This window comes from Mercenaria mercenaria, chromosome 3 (genome assembly GCF_021730395.1).
Source record: "Mercenaria mercenaria strain notata chromosome 3, MADL_Memer_1, whole genome shotgun sequence".
NCBI classification, from domain to species: domain Eukaryota; kingdom Metazoa; phylum Mollusca; class Bivalvia; order Venerida; family Veneridae; genus Mercenaria; species Mercenaria mercenaria.
Window position 1 is genome coordinate 9,159,270 of NC_069363.1, and position 22,355 is coordinate 9,181,624.

General features: G+C 35.0%; 1 protein-coding gene across 3 annotated transcripts in view; it reads left to right on the forward strand.

Moving 5' to 3' along the window:
* The window catches only part of LOC123525478 (stromal membrane-associated protein 1-like), a 62,803-nt gene that overhangs the window by 292 nt on the left and 40,156 nt on the right, over positions 1-22,355 (forward strand). For all 3 annotated transcript variants that reach the window (XM_045304553.2, XM_053537830.1, XM_053537829.1), the window contains exons 2-4: positions 9,075-9,208; positions 12,965-13,050; positions 15,058-15,148. In XM_045304553.2, the coding sequence (XP_045160488.1) occupies positions 9,075-9,208; positions 12,965-13,050; positions 15,058-15,148 (311 nt within the window). The remainder of the gene's footprint in view (positions 1-9,074; positions 9,209-12,964; positions 13,051-15,057; positions 15,149-22,355) is intronic.

Below are 22,355 nucleotides of genomic sequence, written 5' to 3' on the forward strand. Positions count from 1 at the left end.
CTACTTTAACGATTAAAGTATCGGGCATTCCAGTTTTATCTTTGGTGCACAGCATAGAATAGAATATCTTTTAATATGAATTAAGGCACCGCCTAGAATGGGGATTTATCTTTTTTATATCCGCTTACAAAGAAACTATTCACCACTCAAAAGAAAGTGAAACTTCACTCGAAACAGTCAAGTTTACATTTAGTGTCATCATACCTGTTATAGCGAATACCATACTGTAACGATTACTGAATGCTTAAAGGGAAGTAATTCCATTGATATGCAAATTTGCAAACCTGTCAGTTGTCATTGGAGTAAGAGGACAATATATAAGAGCGATAAATCACCCTTGGTGATGAGCTAGCTTTTCACCGACGGGATTTGTGTGGCACTAAAACGTTACAAATGGTGGCAGCGGTGGGATGAAGTCAACTGCCGGACTGGAGTTGCCTTACCCATGTATTTCCTAGGCCAAATCTCGGGACGAGATTTCTCGGAGGGGAAAGTAATGTAACGATTACTGAATGCATAAAGGGAAGTAATTCCATTAATATGCAAATTTGTAAACCTGTCAATTGTCATTGGAGTAAAATGACAGTATATATGCGCATTAAATCACCTTTGGTGATGAGCTAGCTTTTCACCGACGGGATTTGTGTGGCACTGAAACGTTACAAAAGTTGCCTTACCCATGTATTTCCTAGGCCAAATCTCGGGACGAGATTTCTCGGAGGGGAAAGTAATGTAACGATTACTGAATGCATAAAGGGAAGTAATTCCATTGATATGCAAATTTGCAAACCTGTCAGTTGTCATTGGAGTAAGAGGACAGTATATAAGAGCGATAAATCACCCTTGGTGATGAGCTAGCTTTTCTCTGACAGGATTTGTGTGGCACTAAAACGTTACAATACCTTGCAATATTTATGGGAAGCAGGTGTGACGGTAACGTCATTCACTGCGTTCTCGCACTGGCTTTAGGATTTTGTTTGTTTGTTTGCACTCCATGTAGAAACTTGACGACCTTTACACTTCCTTATTGTTTAAAAAAAGTGTTTTTCAGTAGCATATACAGTTTTCATTACGAAAAAGAAGTAAAAGAATCATGTTGGGGTGGTTTACGAATTTCTATGACTGATTCGGGGTGCTCTGTTGTTCATGCAGACAACCAGTCTGTGGAGTGTACATAAACCGGAAGCGGAAAACATCGAAAAAATTGCCTCAGTATATCATATGCAGACAACAATGATGAATAACTTTATACAGATGTTACCATCTCGGGGATTTTCATCCCCTATTAAAAAATTTTGGGCCCTTTCGGGCATACAATGTTGACAATGGCTACTGAAACGTCACTGGTGCAGCAGACCTGAGGTCTAGTTCACCATCATTTTTGTTATGAAATATAGCTTTTATGAGAAGCTTAATTATAAAGCATCACGATGGCTGCTTTGGCTACAAAACACAATCTAACTAATTCATACCTGTAATCAGGTCCCAGAAAAGTCACAAATTAGCTATATAGCTAAATCTAGCTAGAAGTAGCTATAAAACCAATACCAGTAATGCAAAATATGTGAAAACAAGATGCAAAATGGTCATAATTACGTCCAAAAGGCTTATAAGATGAAAGACAATGACACAAATCCAAGATCTTTGTAGTCACATTTTCAATAACTGTGGCAGTATTTTGCGATAAATCATCACTGAATTTTCCACTTGTGATAATCATCGTAGTTTAAGACAAATTTATAAATGACTAATCGCAGAAATTCGCAACATGTATTGAAACTGAAACTGCATAGATCTCCATTCTTTGCAGTGCTCCAGCTAGCAGTTTTTAGCAGGGCGCATCGCCCGTTCCAAAATTCGTTCTGCCCTGTTGCCCCGCCTGGCACCCTGCCCGTTTTACAACCTTTCATTTCCTTTTTAGCCAATCTTCCCTTTTTTGTCTCAGTGGTTATTATAAACTGCTTTATTGCACCTTTTTATCGAGTGATACACGCCGGGGGGCATTGACATAATTGGCAAACAATTACCTGCTGTGATCAGCCCGATTTAGTCTGCTACACCAGCATTAAAATCACTAAAGCTTAGTGTTAAAACAATATCTAACCAGTCTGAAAATTATCTTCATTTTCACGCTGCTTGTCAGACTGTACTTTCGTTTTCGGTCACGAACGTTAATGTCCGTTAATACACAATTAAAACTTAAGTCCAGACAACAGACATTTAAATCTAATTGATAAAAATCGACCACAATCAATTTGAATAGGAAAATTGTTTACCTTGATCATTTTAAAAGTTTTTGAAATCGAAAGTAGATCGTCGTCTGCTGTATAAAATTGCCGATTTTTCGTGAATATTTCTTTGAAATAAGTCTAATAAGATGTAAGGTCACTGTAAACTTTAATGTCAGATACTGTAAAATGTTGTTTAACTGTCTACATCATAATAATTTTTCAAAAATATTGTTTAAAAATGAGTTTAATTAAAAGTGTAACCATACCCGGATATAAAATTTTGGATACCCGGAATGCGTTCTATCAGAAGTGCTAAACTTGCATTTAGTTTGTTGTAAGCTAAAAACTTTGCCTTATTTCATTTATTTAAGTGAAAGTTTAAACTTTATCTTCTGTATGTTACACATATAAATTTATAAATATCAAGTACATGTTCTGAAATTTTAACCATTGAAGTAATATGGGTCTAAACAAAACAAAAGTTATTAAATGTTATACTAGCTACAGAAATGATTTCAAGCTTTTATTTCTTTAACACACAGATATTGTTATTAAATAAAAAGTTACAAAGAACAGGCCTGGATTCAGGGTCGGGCCAAGAGGGCCTGTGCACCCCCCCCCCCACCCCTCTCTCACAGCTGGCTGAGAAGTGACAAACTCATCAAAAATGCACCCTACTATTTTGACAAAGGAGTATTTTTTTCTCAAAATTTAGACCCAGAAATGCAGCAGAGGCCACCATTTATTACCTGTATTTAAAAATTTTCCAGGAGAGAGCCCCCTGACCACCCAATTAATAGGAGAGTAACATACCCCTGCAAGACCTAAAAATGCACCTGAGGCCACCATTTCTCACCTGTATTTCAAAAATTGCTGGAACCGCCAATTAAAATACGAGCAACAGCATTCTAAGTAAGAGATGACAAACTGAGCCTATCAAAGCACAAAGTATGCCTAATACCATGCCTAAAGTGTGCCTAAAATAATGCTAAAAGTATGCTAAATTCCTTGTGTAAAGTGTATGTTAAAATGCCCCTAATGCAAGCACAAGGTACAATTTTATTGGTGGGGGATGCCCCCCGAACTCCCACCCCCTAGAAGACAGAAGTGCCCTTCTCATTGCCAGCACCCTGCCCTTTTTTAATCCTAGCTGGAACACTGCTTTGTGATTGTCTTCTGTCTCATAAACCATTTGAATGGGATAATAATTATTTTACATTTAATATGCACATATGTTAAACAATTGTTATTGGTTTTATAGCTATTTCTAGCTCTATATATAGCTAGATTTAGCAATATAGCTAATTTGTGACTTTACTGAGACCTGGTAATTAGCAGATTAACTCTGATCTGATGAATACGTCTGGTCTCCTCCATAGCAAAAAGGTCTTGTCAAACAGCTGATTAATAAATGTTTTGTGCCAACAGACAACAAATATTTGTGGAACTCTGTCTATATAGATACTGGGCAGGGATGGGATAATGGTAACGGGCATTATTATTATCCCTCGACGAAAGTCTGAGGGATATAGTTTTGGCGTTGTCCGTCCGGAGCCATATCTAGGAAATGGTTGGGAATATTTATCTAAAACTTCATATACATGTTCACCACTATGAGTTCTTGCTGCCCGTCAAGTTTCAGTCAGATTGCCCTAGTAACACCAGAGTTATGCCCCTTAGAAATTTCTACTGTTAACTATATAGGGTACTATAAATATGGCAATTTCTGCATCATAACTTTTGATATATTTGACCTAGAACTATGAAACTTAAACAGAATTTAGATCACCATAATGTGGTTGTGTACACACAATTCCGTCCGCATTTATTTGTAAATTAAGAGTTACTGCCCTTTAATTTTATAAAAATCCACATATTTGTACATAACAAACTTACCATTTGGTAGAATTTCATTAAATTTCTTTCATTCTTTTCCATGAACATTTATTGTAAACATGTGAAGTTTTTTACCCACACCCCTCCCCCTCCCAATCCTCCCCCCCCCCCCCCCCCCCCCCCGCCCCCAAAAAAAAAATCAGTCCTTATTTTAGATTTTTTTTCAAACAAACTTCATATACATGTTCACCACAATGAGGTTATGGGGTCCATCAAGTTTCAGTCAGATTGCCCTAGTAACACCAGAGTTATGGCCCTTAGAAGTTTCTAGTGTTAACTATATAGGGTACTATAGATCTATAGATATGGCAATATCTGCAACATAACTTTTGATATATTCGACCTTGATCTATGAAACTTATATAGAATTTTGAGCACTATAATGTGGTTGTACACACACAATTTCGTAGGGATTTCTTTTGTAACTTCAGAGTTAGCCCTTTAATTGTCTAAAAATCTGCATATGTGTACATAACAAACTTACCATTTGGCAGAATTTCATTAAATTTCTTTCATTCTTTTCTATGAACATTACTTATAAACATGTGAAGTTGCGCACCCACACCTGTTAACCCACTTGCCTTGGTCACACGCCCTTCCCAACCCCCAAAATTTTTTTTTTCATTCCATATTTTAGATTTTTTTCAAACCTTCCATGAATATTTATCAACATGATGCAAGTTGTACCATTCCCCCACCTCCACCCACCACTGATCAAGCATCCTCTGCCCCCCACCCCTCCCCCACTTCACCCATTTTTTAATTTTTTTATTTTCATTTTTAATTTTCCATTAATATTTATAATCAACATGTGAAATTTTGTTTCCTCACCCGTTCCCCCGCACCCCTTAAAAAATAAATATATACATATATCTATATATATATACATATATATATTTCCATTCCTTTTTTTTTTTTTTTAAATGTTTAAACCTTCAACATGTTAAGTTGTGACTGCACAAACCTTGCCCTCAGCCATGTTCAGGATATCTTACTTGATTGTGTTCTCTTAAGGACATCTGTTCTTTTAAGTTCAAATGTACATGTTAAACAGCAACATCTGGTGCCGAACCACTGAAAGACAATATTTCATTCCAGTTAAACTTCAAGCGCACATTTCAATAACTAGAGGTAGTACCTAACTTCCTAAGTTTTTCAAATCATAGGTATGAAGTTAAAAAGCTTTGAAATAAAGACAAATGTCCATATATTTCTCAAAAATAGATATATTGACAATATTTTAAGCAAAAACGTACAGTTATTAGCAACCACAGCTGATAAAGAAATCAATGGCTTATCAGCTGGAATTCTGGTGATTTCTATGGGTTAGTGTACTTTTTTCCCCATAAAATCTTTTTTTGTCATGCTACAAAAACATAAAAACTACCATTTAAAAGGTGATAAAATTATCTTTCTAACAGTATAAAACATTCATAAATCTGATTTACAGTCATTCCAGATGCCCCAGTAATTAGTTAATCTGGCCACTGTTTATTGACAGTTTGTTGTTAATTGCTTTATTACTCGCTGCGGGCAATATATACTCCTTTCAAATGCAAACGCGGGTCGCGTAGTGCTCATTAATATTCATATGACTTGTATCAGAAGACAGCCGATTGGATGACCTACACGTAGGTGTGTCTTAAATTTGCATACGACCCCTCTAACCGGAGAAATCGTTCCGTAAAGTTGACATGAAAAATGAGTTATGAGCATTTAATATTTTCATGTAAAAGAAAATTTTGTGATCAAGGAAATGTAACTCTTCTTGAACCTGGAGAGCAGAAACATCAAAGGGACATAATATAGCAAATATTTTCTTCTTGGGTGCATTTGATTTAACATTCAACTGTGATCTGGATTTGTAAATAATGATCCATGACACTGTGTGCTAAACATACGGAACAACTGGAACAGTCCTTTAACAGCAAAAAGATGCTGTAGCAGAATGAAAATTGTTAAGCTGTAACTGGGACTCGAACCCAGGACCTCTCACACCTGAGGCAGACACTCTACCACTTCCCTATAACAGCAGTAGCTATAGCTAGGCAGTTTAAGTGCACCGATTACATTACGTGAACTGAAACAGTTTTGTGACAATAACACATAATCGACCTACTCCGGATTATCGGCGTATTCGCTTTGTTACCTAATGGCAATTTTCATGTAAAGAAAAAATATAATCTAATGCTGTAAACATTTTAATCGGTCAAAACTGCCCAAATTTCTCTGACGTGTTTTTTAGAGTATGAACTTACTAACTGGTAGTACCAGTGAAATATAACTTACACTGAATCTTATATATTTGCCGTTTTAATAGCTGGCGAAAGGCAAAGACAGTGTGCTTTGTCCAAATATAAGCAATTACTTTACCAGTTTCGAGAGGATATCAATTGATAGGAATTTACAGTTACAAACTAAATACCTTTCTGCAACATGAGTCATTAGCATTCACTGTCAAACAATATTATGACTAAGATCGACGATCATTCATTCATTCAAATAATTTACAGACAGAGTCCGTTGTTTACATTTTTAATCGTAACCGGTGCTCTTGTAAAACCACATTTTTTGAGAAATCGAAGAATGCGAAGCGCTATGGTACGGTCTCTACAAGAACTGAGTATGCAAAATGTACCCTTATACTCTACTGCCTGGGGCAACTCAACACAGTTTATTGTAAATGTCTTGTTTTTTTGGTTAACAAAACTCAGGATAATTGTTCTATTAACTCGAGAATAGTCTGTTATTATGTTCTACCTTATATGTTCACTGTATAGATTAGTACATCATTCGCATCTAGTTTTGATGATGATCAAACATAACCAAGACAACTGAGAGATTTTAGACCAAACGTTTGACATACATGTATCAGTATACATTTACAATGTACATTTAGTAGAAGTTATTTACTGTGTGCACTCATAACATGTGACAACTTTCAGAATAAAAGTACATGTATTGATTAGTATACTAGAAGTGTTCTTTAAAATATTTAAATATGTGATAATGGTAATGCATTATCTTCAAAATTGGTGCAAAGGGTAAAGCTCAATGTAATGGTAATGGTAATGCATTAAGTTAACAAGTAATTGACCCCATCCCTGAATTACTGGGTTTTGTTCCGAGTTCTTTATGCATTGTATTTTTTACGGAAAAGATAGTAGCATGCTCGCAGCGCCATTAAAGCATCCCGATGGCTGCTTTGACTACAAAACCCAATCTAACTAATTCATACCTGTAATTAGCAGATTAACTATGATCTGACGAATATGTCTGGTCTGTCTGAATGCTGAATTGAAGAGTGCTTGTTTACAATAATCAGCTGTTCCGTAAGTGACGTCACACTTGTGTAGGGCACGGACACACTTATAAGATATTGTCACCAGTACTATGTATGAACATTATTAAAAGAATGAAGTAAGTTAAACCTTGACTTACCTGTTAATTTAGCATTTTACCTCAACACGCTGATCGGGGCCTCCGTGGCCGAGTGGTTAAGGTCGCTGACTTCAGATCACTTGCCCCTCATCGATGTGGGTTCGAGCCTCACTCGGGGCGTTGAATTCTTCATGTGAGGAAGCTATCCAGCTGGCTTACGGAAGGTCGGTGGTTCTACCCAGGTGCCCGCTCGTGATGAAATAATGCACGGAGGGGCACCTGGGGTCTTCCCCCACCATAAAAGCTTGAAAGTCGCCATATGACCTATCGGTGCGACATTAAACCCAACAAAATAAAATAAATAAATCAACACGCTGATCTTCTTTCCTCAGCAACAGTAGTGTTAGTCATTTACTAAGATATTTCCGAATAATAACATTGTGTCGCTATCGGCAACGGTCAGTTAATAGAGCATTTAGTTATGACAGAATGATTTTTAGCTTGACTATTCAAAGAATAGTAGAGCTGTTGGACTCGCCCGTGCGTCGGCGTCCGCATCCCGATTTGGTTAAGTTTTTGTATGTAAGCTGGTATCTCAGTAACCACTTGTGGGAATGGATTGAAACTTCACACACTTATTCACTGTGATAAACTGACTTGTTTACTGTCATGATATGACATGCAGTGCAAAGGTTCAGTAACTCTACTTTGCATTTTTACAAAATTATGCCCCTTTTTCAACTTAGCAGTTTTTTGGTTAAATTCTTATATGTAAGCTGGTATCTCAGTACCCACTAACGGGAATGGATTGAAACTTCACACACTTGTCCACTGTCATGAGCTGATAAGCACTGTGCAGGTTCCATAACCCTGTTTCCCATTCCTCCGACAGCTCTTGTTAAGAAGAGCGTACAGTTTAGAAATACCCTTTGTACAATACCATAAATATTTAAAATTGTATTTCACTAAAGGCTATATTTTATATATATTACAAAAATGACGGTGCACTAGACCTCGGGTCTGCTGCACCGGTGACGGTTCACTAGCCACTGCCTACAATTTTGACATACAAGTATGTATAAAGGCCTAAAGTTTCTAATGGAAGAACATCTAAGCTAAACTAATGTAACTTAAAAAACTTTATCTGATGTAGTGATACAGTAACATTTTATAAAAAAACAACTAGAATTTATATCAAGGAGTTTGCCCTGATTTATTACTTTATAATATTTAAATGACTAGATCTTTAAAAAAAGGATATGGGGTATACCGAAAATAAAATGTCAATTTGACTAGTCTGATGAAGTTTTCAGGTGTTTCTAGTAAACCAAACACAGGGGTATGATATCAGGGGAAAATCCTTGACACTAAGTAGTAAGAAAAACAACAGTTCAATATCAAATCGTCATATTATACCAATATCACATACATATGACTAATTACTGTGTTGAAACAAGATGTTGCTACATGTAATCCTTTGTTTAATGCAAACTCGTTAATTTGTTTCTTCTTTGAAAGCAGTCAGCTATATATAATGACAAGAACTTTACACTTTGTGTTTTTTAGGACCAAGATGGGCATCGTGGAATTTAGGGATTTTTTTATGCATAAGATGTGCAGGTATCCATCGGAATCTTGGTGTTCACATCTCAAAAGTTAAATCTGTGAATTTAGACACATGGTCTCCAGAGCAAATAGCGGTAAGTATTTTGTAAAATATATAGTGTAATTTAAAAGACCATTGATATTTTTTATCGAGCTGGATTTTGATACCTTCTCATGACCAAGTTTTCATTACTTGAGATCATATTAGTATGTACAGAGACAATAAAAGCAAAATTATATCGGTTCATAATTTTCTGGTTGAAAATGTTCACTGTGAAAAATTCTGTTATAAAAACATAGGTATGGATTAAAAGGAAGAAAATTGTTTCAGTAAAAGAAAAAAAAGCTGCTGAAAAGGAGAATGGCGTAGTTTGTTTTATTACAAATTGTAATAGAAAGACGTTCTTACACACTAAGAATATAATATTAAATAGGGTTTTAAGGTTTCGATGGAGGCCTTGAGAAACAAAAATCAAACAACACCAAATCATAGAAAGAAAGAGTTGTTTGACATGAAAATTGAACAGCATGTAAAACATGTATATTACTTTACGAAACAAGTGTCAGTATATTGATATAAACATTGAATTCCGGGAAAAGGGCTGCCTAAAGGGGCTCCACTTTCCGACAGTTAAACGCCTTTAAAAACTCACCATTTTCAAAGAACTGTACACAGTTTGTTTTGATGCATTTGCAATAGCGTGCGAGTGGTGAAATTTCGCATAACAAGGTGGAACATAGTTTTCAGCAATTGTTTATCTTTTTTTTCTTTACAAATGGCATTCATTTTCAAAGGGAGACAACTTTTTCTCAAAGATTACTTAAAATAATCGGAAAAAGTTGTTTCCCTTTGAAAATGAATGCCATTTGTACTTAAAATAATCGGAAACAGTTGTCTCCCTTTGAAAATGAATGCCATTTGTAAAATAAAGATAACAATTGCTGAAAACTGTGTTCCACCTTGTTATGCGAAATTTCACCACTCGCACGCTATTGCAAATGCATCAAAACGAACATGTGTAACAGTTCTTTGAAAATGGTGAGTTTTTAAAGGCGTTTAACTGTCCGGAAGTGGAGCCCCTTTAGGCAGCCCTTTTCCGGAATTCAATGTTTATATCAGTATACTGACACTTGTTTTGTAAAGTAATATACATGTTTTACATGCTGTTCAATTTTCATGTCAAACAACTCTTTCTTTCTATGATTTGGTGTTGTTTGATTTTTGTTTCTCAAGGCCTTCATCGAAACCTTAATAATAGTAGCTTGATCAGTTTTCCTGTATTCGACTGTTGTGGATATTGCCAGGTGTGATCACAAGAGGGGCTTGCATGTCGAGTATAGTCCACAAATGCCGAATAAAACTTCCCAGATCTAGTTACTGTTATATCTACCCTTTTGTTATCTCATCTGATTTTTTGAAAAAAAAAAATGATGAGTTATTGTCATCACTTGATCGGCGTCGGCGTTGCCTGGTTAAGTTTTACGTTTAGGTCAGCTTTTCTCCTAAACTGTCAAAGCTATTGCTTTGAAACTTGGAACACTTGTTCACCATCATTAGCTGACACTGTACACCAAGAAACATAACTCCATCCGGCTTTTTGCAAGAATTATGGCCCCTTTTGGACTTAGAAAATATCAGATTTCTTGGTTAAGTTTTATGTTTAGGTCAGGGTTTTTTCCTAAACTATCAAAGATATTGCTTTGAAACTTGCAACTGTTGTTCACCATCATAAGCTGACCCAGTGCAGCAAGGAACATAACTCCATTCTGCTTTTTGCAAGAATTATGGCCCCTTTTGGACTTGGAAAATCTGATTTCTTGGTTTAGTTTTATGTTTAGGTCAGCTTTTCTCCTAAACTATCCTGTGTATTGTTTTGAAACATGCAACACTTGTTCACCATCAATAGCTGACCCTGTACAGCAAGAAATATAACTCCATCTTGCTTTTTGCAAGATTTATGGCCCCTTTTGGACTTAGAAAATATCAGATTTCTTGGTTAAGTTTTATGTTTAGGTCAACTTTTTCTCTTAAACTATCAAAGCTATTGCTTTGAAACTTGCAACACTTGTTCACCATCATAAACTGACCCTGTGCAGCAAGAATAATAACTCCATCCTGCTTTTTTGCAATAATTATTGCCCCTTTTGGACTTAGAGAATCTGATTTCTTGGTTGAGTATTATGTTTTTAAAAGTCAGCTTTTCTCATAAACTATCAAAGCTATTGCTTTAAAACTTACAACAATTTTTCACTATCATAAGCGGACACTGTACATCAAGAAACATAACTCTATCCTGCTTTTTGCAAGATTGATGGTCCTTTTTAGACTTAGAAAATCATGGGTAGGACAATATTTCTATTATCAGATTATACAAAAAAATCAGATGAGCGTCAGCACCCGCAAGGCGGTGCTCTTGTTATATACCCTTTTGTTTGTTGCATTGAACATCGAACAAAATCCTCAAGGTTTGTTTTGTTAAAAAAGAACTGTTTGGGATTTTGTGTGTGTGTGTGCTATTTATAGAATTGTGTCAGGTCATGAATATAAGTTTAAATAATGACACTAGTCCAGCAACAAGCACAATACAGGATTTACAGTATAATACAGAATTTGTTTTTTGCCTGTTCATATTTACTTAGATAGACAGATTTTATTTGGTAAAAGTATACACAAGTCAAGCATAAAACATGCAATAAAACAGATGCATGATATATTTATAACAACAATACGGTGGCAAGCAGACTAATAGACTAATTACAATCATATATATATTCTAAAGCATGAAATGCACACCAATACCAGGGATAACACAAAAAGAGAAACAATTTCCATTGTGGTCCCTGTTATTGATGGCATGACACAGAAAGTCATGTATTCGTTTTAACTATAAAATTGCACATAAAATCTTGAAATCAACTTTTTAATGATGTACAGTTGAATATCATTACCTCGATATCGGTTAGCTTGATACTCCGGTTAGCACGATGTGTTTTAGTCGGTCCCGGTTTTTCCCTATATATTCTAATGTAATTATTTATCATTACCTCGATATGATTAGCTTGATATTTTGTTTAGCTCGATGAGATTTTTCAGTCCTGTCAACTTACCTGTAATGTATTTACACCTGGTTTCGTCGGTATCACAGCTTGTCAAAAAATATCCATATTATTTGTAAGGTGTATTTATCATAATCAAGTTAGTGTGTTTGTTATTTAATCTTTAATCCAATTCAAATGTTAGGAAGTTTGCATTTAATTCCCAATAATTAGTCTTATAAAACAGCATGCAAGCGGGCAACTTGTTTTCAAATATAACAACTAATTTGGATGAAATATTTTTCTGTATCTGCCATTTAGAAAAGTAACAATATGCGTATTACACAGGCAAATTTTTGTTATCGAAGCACAGTCAAAATGACTACTCAACTAGGAACATTACAGCTGCATTCAGACTTGTTTATGGAAGGAATAAAATGCTTATGTTTACACGTATATTTTGAAAAATTTAAAACTTAAATGTATGTATGTACTATTTAATTAAGATGTTTATTTGTCAATAAAATTAAAATCGTATTTACGTTATATTATTTCTTTCCCCTTTCAAACCCTCTGAAAACAACATTGGATATAGCGACAGTATAGACATCCGACACAAGTACAGAGTTTTCCCAGATAGTCGATATCGTTACGTCGAACTTCGGATACGTCGATGCAATTTTTATAGTCCCTTGAATATCGAGGTAACGGTATTCGACTGTATAATGTAATTTGTGTTTGCAGAATTTTACTGGTATATATTAATTGAAATACCGATAGATACCTGGTACATAACATACTGCTTATTTATTTAGATGATGATGGAAGTGGGCAACAGTCGTGCTCGTGCTGCATATGAAGCCAACCTCCCAGACAATTACAGACGACCACAGGCTAATGGGTAATTTAGGACAAAAAGAATGAGAACTTAAAGGCTCAAAATGCCTTTGCTTTCTTTTCAGTTTTCTAAATCTTCAGCACAAAAAAAGATTTGCAAATGAGGCTATGGGCATAACTTTTGTCATATGGTTGTCAGTATATGGATATAATTTGCATATTTTTCAAGCAGATGATTACGCAGTTTGATATTCTTATATGACCTCCCTTTTATTGTTGGCTTTTAAGAACTTAAAAATTGCTTACCTGGCAAGGTAAGTATGACTTGAGTAGTTGTGGCAAAATTTTAAAGTTTTTCTGTAATAACTTGGCCTAATGTTCACAAAACATTTTTAGCTCGACTATACAAAATACAAGGAGAGCTATCCTACTCGCCCCGGCGTCGGCGTCTTTCCACGTCCCCACCTTGGTTAAAGTTTTGGTGCACTTTCTCTTTTTTCAACTTATCTCTGTAATTACTTGATGGATTTGATTCAAACTTGAAATACTTATTCCTCATCATCATCCACATCATCTGACATAAGGGCCATAACTCTGGCACTGATAATTCATGAATTATTTCCCCTTTTTACTTAGAATTTTAGGTTAAAGTTTTGATGCACTTTCACTCTATCTCTGTTATTACTGAATGGATTTGATTCAAACTTAAATAGTTGTTCAACATCATCACCCACATCATATGACACAAGGTGCATAACTCTGGCACCATTTTTTCATGAATTATTCCCCCTTTTTACTTAGAATTTCAGGTTAAAGTTTTGGTGCACTTTCACTCTACCTCGGTTATTATTTAACGGATTTGATTCAAACTTAAAATAGTTGTTCAGCATCATCACCCACATCATATGACACAAGATGCCTAACTCTAGCACAATTTTTCATGAATTATTCCCCTTTTTACTTAGAATTTCAGGTTAAAGTTTTAAGCACTTTCACTCTATCTCTGATGTTACTGAATGGATCTGATTCAAACTTAAACAATTGTTCAACATCATTACCCTTATCATATGACACAAGGTGCATAACTCTGGGACCAATTTTTCATGAATTATTTTCCCTTTTTACTTAGAATTTTAGGTTAAAGTTTTGATGCACTTTCACTCTGTCTCTGTTATTACTGAATGGGTTTGATTCAAACTTAAAATAGTTGTTCATCATCATCACCCACACTATATGACACAAGCTGCATAACTCTGGCACCAGTATTTAATGAATTATGCCCCTTTTTGCTTAGGATATACTTATATAGTGTTTTGATACATTTTATCTTTACCTCTCTTATTACTTTAAGTTGATAATTTTGACATAGACTCAGGCTATTGTGCAATATCTTCATCCACAATTGGAGTCATTAAACACTCCAGTGACAGCTCTAGTTTCCTCAGATGTGCCCAGTTTCACTATCCAGCATCGAAATAGTCGAGCGTGCTGTCTCCTGTGACAGCTCTTGTGTTTGGTCTCAGATAAGTTTGAGATTGAGATAATTATTGACATTAAATTCAGGATTTAAGTCCAATTGAGACTCACCTGTACTGAATAACTCTATATGAGCCGTGCCATGAGAGAACAAACTTAGTGCGACCAGCATGGATTCAGACCAGCCTGCACATCTGCGCAGTCTGGTCAGGATCCATGCTGTTCACTTTCAAAGCCTATTGCAATTAGAGAAACCGTTTCCGAATGGCATGGATCCTGACCCAGACAGTGCAGATGCGCAGGCTGGTCTGGATCCATGCTGGTCGCATATGCACTATGTTGGTTTTCTCATGGCACGGCTCATATAGTCTAACTTTACTTTTTATTTTAAATATGCAATTTAGATATAAATGACAAGTAAAGTTTCATTATCAAACTCAGCTGAAAGTGAAAAAAATGTGAACATGAGGCCTGTTTTATTAGGTTACATATATATCTCAATTTGTAAAATAGACAATTCAATATTTGCAGAACATGTTGATGTCGTTTTAAGCATTCCTTCACACTTAACTATTGTTTATTGTCTTCATTTTAGTGCACTTGAGAGTTTTATACGAGCAAAATATGAACAGAAAAAATACATGGCAAAGGAATGGGTCCAACCAAAACCTACCATACCAAAAGAAGTAAGAACTATGTTTTTCTTTATTTATGTCAATAAGATACTTATTAGTTTTGCATTTAGAGTTACCCTTGTCCGTATGTTCGTCAGTTCGTCGAAATTAGTGTGATGCATATCTTAAAAAATATTTGACATAGAGTCATCAGACGTCACATAATTGTTATTCAGCATCTGTTGTTTAAATTGGAGTTTCACACAGCCCGACCAGAATTATGGCCCTTTACTTAGTCAAAAATATGCGTTCAAAGGGCCTAAAAGTTTGTGTCTCATGTATCTCAAAAAGTATTTGACCTAGGATTATGAAACATTACAGGAATGTTATTGAGCATGTGAAGTTGTGCATCTGAGGTTTTGTTAGAGATTTTACTGAGCCAGATTAGAGTTTTGACCCTTAACTTTGTCAAAAATATGCATATATGATATTGGGCATAAAAGTTTGTGTCACATATATCAAAATATATTTGACTTAGGGCCATGAACCATAAGTGGAATGTTGTTCAACATGTGAAGTTGTGCACCTGGGGGTTCGTTTGGGATTTGTTTTGATCAAAGCTGAGTTATGACCAATGATCAAGTGAGAAATGTGCATAAATGGCACATAAGTTTGTGTCACATGCATCTCAAAAAGTCTTTGACTTAGAGTCATAAAATGGTAGAGGATTGTTGTATAATATGTGAAGTGCACCTGGTGTTCTGTTTGGGATTTCACTCAGCAAGGCCAGAGTTATGGTCCTTGACTAAGTGAAAATATACATAAAGTGCTTAAAAGTTTATGTCTCATATATGTTAAATATATTTCACCTGGATTCACGGAACCGTGTAGGCATATTGTTTAGCATGCAAATTTGTACACCTGAGTTTTTTTCTCTCTGTATGCAAGACCAGAGTTCTGGTCCTTGCCTTAGTCAAAAGTATTCATTAAAGGCATAAAAGTTTGTGTCCCGTGTATCTCAAAATGTACTTTTCCTAGAGTCATAAAACTTTTGAGGATTGTCATATATCATGCAAAGCTGTGCACCTGGTGTTCTGTTTTTAGCTCACCTGAGCAATGGAGTTATTGTGATTGCTCGATGTCTGGCGTCTGTCTGTCTGTGGTCTGTCAACATTAAGCTTGTGTATGCAATAGAGGCTGTATTTTTCAACTGATCTTCATGAAATTTTGTCAGAATGATTACCTTGATGAAGTCTAGGCCAAGTTCGAAAATGGGTCTTCTCAGATAAAAACTAGGTCACTAGGACAAATAAAAGAAAAACCTTGTGTATGCGATAGAGGTTGTATTTTTCAATTGATCTTCATGAATTTTGGTCAGAGTGATTGCCTTGACGAAATCCAGGTGAAGTTCGAATATGGGTCATCTGGGTTCAAAAACTAGGTTACTAGGTCAAATCAAAGAAAAACCTTGTGTTTGCAATAAGGGCTGCATTTTACACCAGATCTTCATGAAATTTGATCAGAATGTTTGTCTGGATCAAATCTAGGTCGAGTTTGAATATGGGTCATCTAGGATCAAAAACTAGGTCACCCGGTCAAATTAAAGAAAAACCTTGTGTACCAATAGGGGCTGCATTTAAACTGAATATTCATAAAATTTAGTCAGAATGATTGTCTTGATGAAATCTAGGTCAAGTTAGAATATGGGTCATCTGTGTTGAAAAACTAGGTCAAAGCAAAGAAAAACCTTTTTATTCTATAGAGACTGTATTTTTCAATTGATCTTCATGAAATTTGGTCAAAATGATAGCCTTGATAAAATTAAGGTCAAGTTTGAATATGGGTCATCTTGATAACACTTTAGAGGCCACGTTTATGACCATATCTTCATGATATTTGGTCAAAATGTTTATATTGATGTTTAAAGTCATGGATGATTTCGAATGTGGGTCTTGTGGGGCCAAAAACTAGGTCACTAGGTCAAATCAAAGGAAAGGCTTGTTTACACTCAAGATTTTTGGTCCAGTCTTAATGAAAATTGGTCAGAATATTTGTTTCCATGAAATACTAGGTCAAACATGTTTACACTGTTATGGTGTGTTTCTCAGGTGAGCGACCTAGGGCCATCTTGGCCCTCTTGTTATTTCACTTAGTCAGACCTGAGTTATGGGTCTTGACTTTTTCAAAAATACACATAAAGTGTTTAAAAGTTTATGTTGCATATATGTTAAGAAATGTTTCGCCTAGAGTCACAAAACTATGTACAGTGACAGGAAGTTGGGGCACCTGTGTCCTATGGACATGCATCCAGTTATTTATAGTTTAATCCTACATTTATTTTACATCCTCACTCGTTAAAAACAGGTTTGACTTCAGATTGTTGGCAAGCAAATTGATTTTTGTTTTATCAGACTATGCTAGATAAGCAAGGTGCTTCCTTAGCAGTTTACAGTTTCAGAACTTTCTGTACTAAAGCACACATGATGGGAAATGATGGGAGTCTCTCCAGCAGCTCTTGCAAACATCGAACTGTGTTAAACTGATGTTTGTCCTAAAAATAATTGATTTTCATTTAGAAAAATGTAACAAGAGATCTGTTACATTTAAGTTAGGATTAGATAATGACTCACAATAGTTACCAGTATATTATGCTGTCACCAAGCATGCACATAACCTGCATATTTCAACCCACACGTGTGGTGGAATTGTAATCTAACCCAGGCTTGAAGTTAACCCCAAGTTATATATCATGTATTTTTGAAGACTAGTGTATCTAATGGGCTTTATTCTTACAGCTCCAGTTTCAGGTGAGACACTCTTCATGACCCATTTGTTTAATCATGGTTGTAGTAACATGTCAGGCCATCCTTACTTAACATTGCTATTTTATGAGAGTAAATGTTTGAAAGATTCATATTTTTCAATTTGGTAATAAATGACTGTATAAATGGTTTAAGGAGGTAGGTTACCTTGTTACAAGGGTAAATTCAAATTAGTTGAACCGCAGCATTCTTTTGTATTTCGTGTAATATGAAGTTTTAACTGCTACAATCTCAATTTCGTTTGTCTCTGTCCCTTCAAGTTAAATTTTTATCCAGGTTTGAAGAACATGACCCTCCAAAGGTATTTCATATTGAAAGAAGAAGGAAAATACGGATATTTAACACTTTTCAGTGTATTTTAGTTTCATCGATATCCGTAGAAGTCTGCATAATTGATAATTTTACTAATATGCACGTTAGCTTTCTAATATAAGCTTAAAATGTATATGTCGCGGGGCTCGTGTTTCCATGGTAACGCATTTTCTCTCATTTTTAAACAACTATGTATAAAAATAGGGGTTTTCGACGGCCTCAGTGCCATTCTGTTAATGACCAACATGGAATATTTGGGTAATATTATTTATACATGGTACCCTATTTTTCTTAAAGTTTAAAGTAACCATGGCAACAGAGATGTTTAAAATAGCTTATATCTTGCTGTTTGTCCTAACTTTTTATAAAAAGTATTGAATAAGATTATCTTTCAAGTTGATGTAGCTTTAAAACATATTATTTCTAACGTAAGTTATATTTTCGTGTTATTTGCATTTATTCAAACAAATTTCACAGCTTAGAATACTTACAGCAGTACTCCTCGTCTGGAATTTTTCATAGAAAAATCGTTCAGCATGCTGCTTTTATTCACATGGATATTGTTGAAAGGAAAATAAAAAGCCGAAGCTGTATTTCTTAAATAGACCAGTGTCAACGCTTTTAAATTTTACATTTAGATACACAGGTCACGGGCTTCGTTTCCATGGTAACATCAATTAAATTCAAGAACCCACAATTTCCTACTGAAATTGCAACAATTTTAGATCTTAGTTTTAGTACAGAAGTAACAAATTATCAACGGAACCTGAAAAATAGGTATTAGAAATCAAACTGCTAGATTTTTTATTTGAAAATGGCCGTAACAAGTAACCTTTCTCCCAACTATATTCCAAATAACATTGCTTATCATCATCCATTTTCTTACATTCCGCATAACATTTCGATATATCTACAAAAAAGAAGCAAAATATTGATTATTATTCAGAGCAAAAGACTCATAACAAAATATTTCAGCAAATAATGGTTATTTGAAAATAGTTAAAGTAAAGAAAATGCACAGAATTACGTACTTTCAAGATAAAAGCTATTAATTTTGCGCGGTAACTGACACGTAACGTCATGACGTCAATGACGTCATTTTAAGGCAACAATGTTTTGAAGCGTTCCTGCGGCAATTTATTCATTATTTCTGCATTATTAAACCATAAAGCATCAGATCGAAGACAGGTTCATGATTAATTTTCAAAAGAATGAATATACAGACACATTTAGTTTGTCGTAAACGCCGTCGTAAATCGTCACGTTAGCTTCCAGTTGGACATGCGCACATACAAATATGTAGGTAACCTACCTCCTTAACTTTCGTTAGCTCACCTCAGCACAGAGTGGTCTTGGTGATCTTTTAGGATATTTGGATGATCATACTTCTGTCGTTGGTGCGTTGTCTACAATTTCTGTAAAGAAGATCTCCTAATCCATCAAGCAAGTTTCAGTTCCTTTTGTTGTTTCCTTTCAGATTCCTTCAAATATAAGTCATTTATGCGGAATTCGCATTGCAATGACAAAATTTAAAAAAATCAAAATCTCCTGTCATACTGCTGATCCAATTTCATAATAACTTGTAATGACAGCATTGTTGCTTGGGTGACCCTCTACCAAGTTCCTTCAAGCCATTTTGATTTGTGAAAAATCATGGCTATGTTGGAGCGGGGCTAGTTTTATGGAAAACTTTAATAATATCTGAAACTTCTCCCCCAAATTTAAATAATTTCACACAAATGCTCGTTAGGTGACCTTCTACCAATTTCCTTGAATTTCTCACCTACAATACTCATCCACCCCCCACACACACACCAAATTGTTTATGTTTAGGATATTTTCGTTGCATGACCCTTTACCAAGACTTCTAAAGCAAGCTGTGAAATTCAGGTGAACAATCTAGGATCATCAAGGCCCTTATTTCTGAATTAAAAATGTTATGTTGTATTGCTTAATATACAAAAGACACTGTTGAAACTTACATTAAATTTTATAAAATGCTCGGTCTCCCATTTGGCTAAAATGTTTCGTTATCTGTCAGCTGTCTTAATATTTTCACAATATATTAAAAATCAAGAGTAACAAAAACTTTTCATTTCTGCAGTGTAATAAAGCAATGAAAACTTGTTATAAGGATGGCCATGTGGTATAGTCTTGTACTTGTAGTTAGCGTTGAGGCAGGGGATACTTTTATTTGCATTGTCATTTACATGTATTTTTTAGCATGATCATTTTCTTTAGTTCATTATTTTCTCTCATTATAATAATGGTATTTTTCATCAAAATATTTCTATCAGTTTTAGATATTTTATGAATTATGTTAGCTACTTAAGCAAACTGAGTTATGAAATTGTTTTGTCCAGCATTGAAGTATGTTAAGGTTTTTAGCCTTTTTAGAAACTGTTTACATGGATGAAAATATCAAAGTAAATCTCCTTTGTTTAATGAGATTGTCCACTCAATTTTGGAAGGGTTGATTACAGCTCTATCCAGGTGCCAACTATGTCTAAAATAAAGTACTCACAGGCACACTGAGAGTTGTTTCCCCTAAAGTTAAATAATATCTGTTAGAAAGGAAACTAAATGCTCTTTAACTTATATCTACTTATTAATGAGAAAAATATTCTTAATGAGCACTTTTGACAGTAGTAACTTGAAACAAACCAATATTTACCATTTCGTGTAATACAATTTCTGCTGCTTCTAGGTTATCATGCAATATAACAAAACATGTGTTACAGTAGTAGCTTAGGTTGAATTTCATAAGAGCTTTATGTTGGACATTAAAGCTACATGCCTCCAGATTTATGTGACATTTTTCAAAATTTAGAAAATGCTTTGATTAATTAGTAATTTCATTAGAACTTTTTAAAATTATCCCATGCTTTATAGTTGGTTTTCAATGGTAAAAACAACTCTTTTAGTCAGTGAAATATGCAGAAAACTCTTTAAAAGTGTTAAAAATGCTATAAAAAAATTGATACTAAACAGAAGGAATTTAGCGGCACTTTATTTCATAGATATTAAAATATCAAATTAAACAATGTTATGCTTGTTGATATCTAGTATAAATTGCAACCACTATCTGCTTACACAGAAATTGAAATCTTGACATTCTGCTGGAGGCATGGTCCTAGAAGGTTAGTTGAGGTTTACTGTGATATAATGTACAGTGAACTGTGCTGCATTGTGCATGTGTTTCTTGCCATGATAGGACAAAAGTCACGTAGTCTTGTAAAAAGTTGGTGGTAGGGTGAACTGTATACCAGCCCATAGGTCTGTCATGGTAATTAAACTTCAGTCATCAGGCCTCGACCTTAACTTTTTTCAGCAGTTGCCAGCAGGTCCACCAACTGCTAAAATCTAGTAGACCTGCTCAGACTTTAGTGGACCTCCAATTCTATCACATAAATTGTGATGTTGTTGACGTCATAACTTCATATGACTCAAAGAAACAGGACTTATTTCTAAAATAATTAAAAATGGAAGACTGAAGCAATCTGTTATCCCGAAAATAATTATTTTGAAAAGTGACCCAAAATATGGACACAATAATCATCAATCCCCTGATCCGTGTTGAAAGTGAAAAAAGAAAATATCAACAATTAATTATCGGTAATTATTCTGATGATAAACTAAGTAATTGGCCTTGTTTTCATTTTCAATTAACACCCCCTCAAAGAGCTAAAAGAAGTGTGTCGGTTATTCGTGACATCTGAAGCGGAGATCAAAGCGGTATAGTTTCCCCGAGATTGTCATGGCATTACGTCATGTTTTCGCGCCATGTGACACATCACTGTCTGATCGTATTCTCGATTCCTTTAATTGTTGAGAAGAAATCAGTAAAAAAGTTTTTTCTTTAATTTTTTAAAAGCGAATGTGCAATATCCCGAATAAACTGACATGTAAATGTGTCAAACCGTGAACGATGATAGTGGATGTCCTACCTCTGTGACCTATTTGCCCTCAAGAAATTTACATTATTGTTTCAGAAGAATATCTAACAAAGTGTTGTGTCAAAACATACATGTACAAAGAATCATTTAAAACTTATTAAAAACCGCAACGACATCATACTGCTTTATTTTATACCACATTTCTATTTACGTTCATTAGGTCACGTAAGCTATTCTGCCGCGCTAACA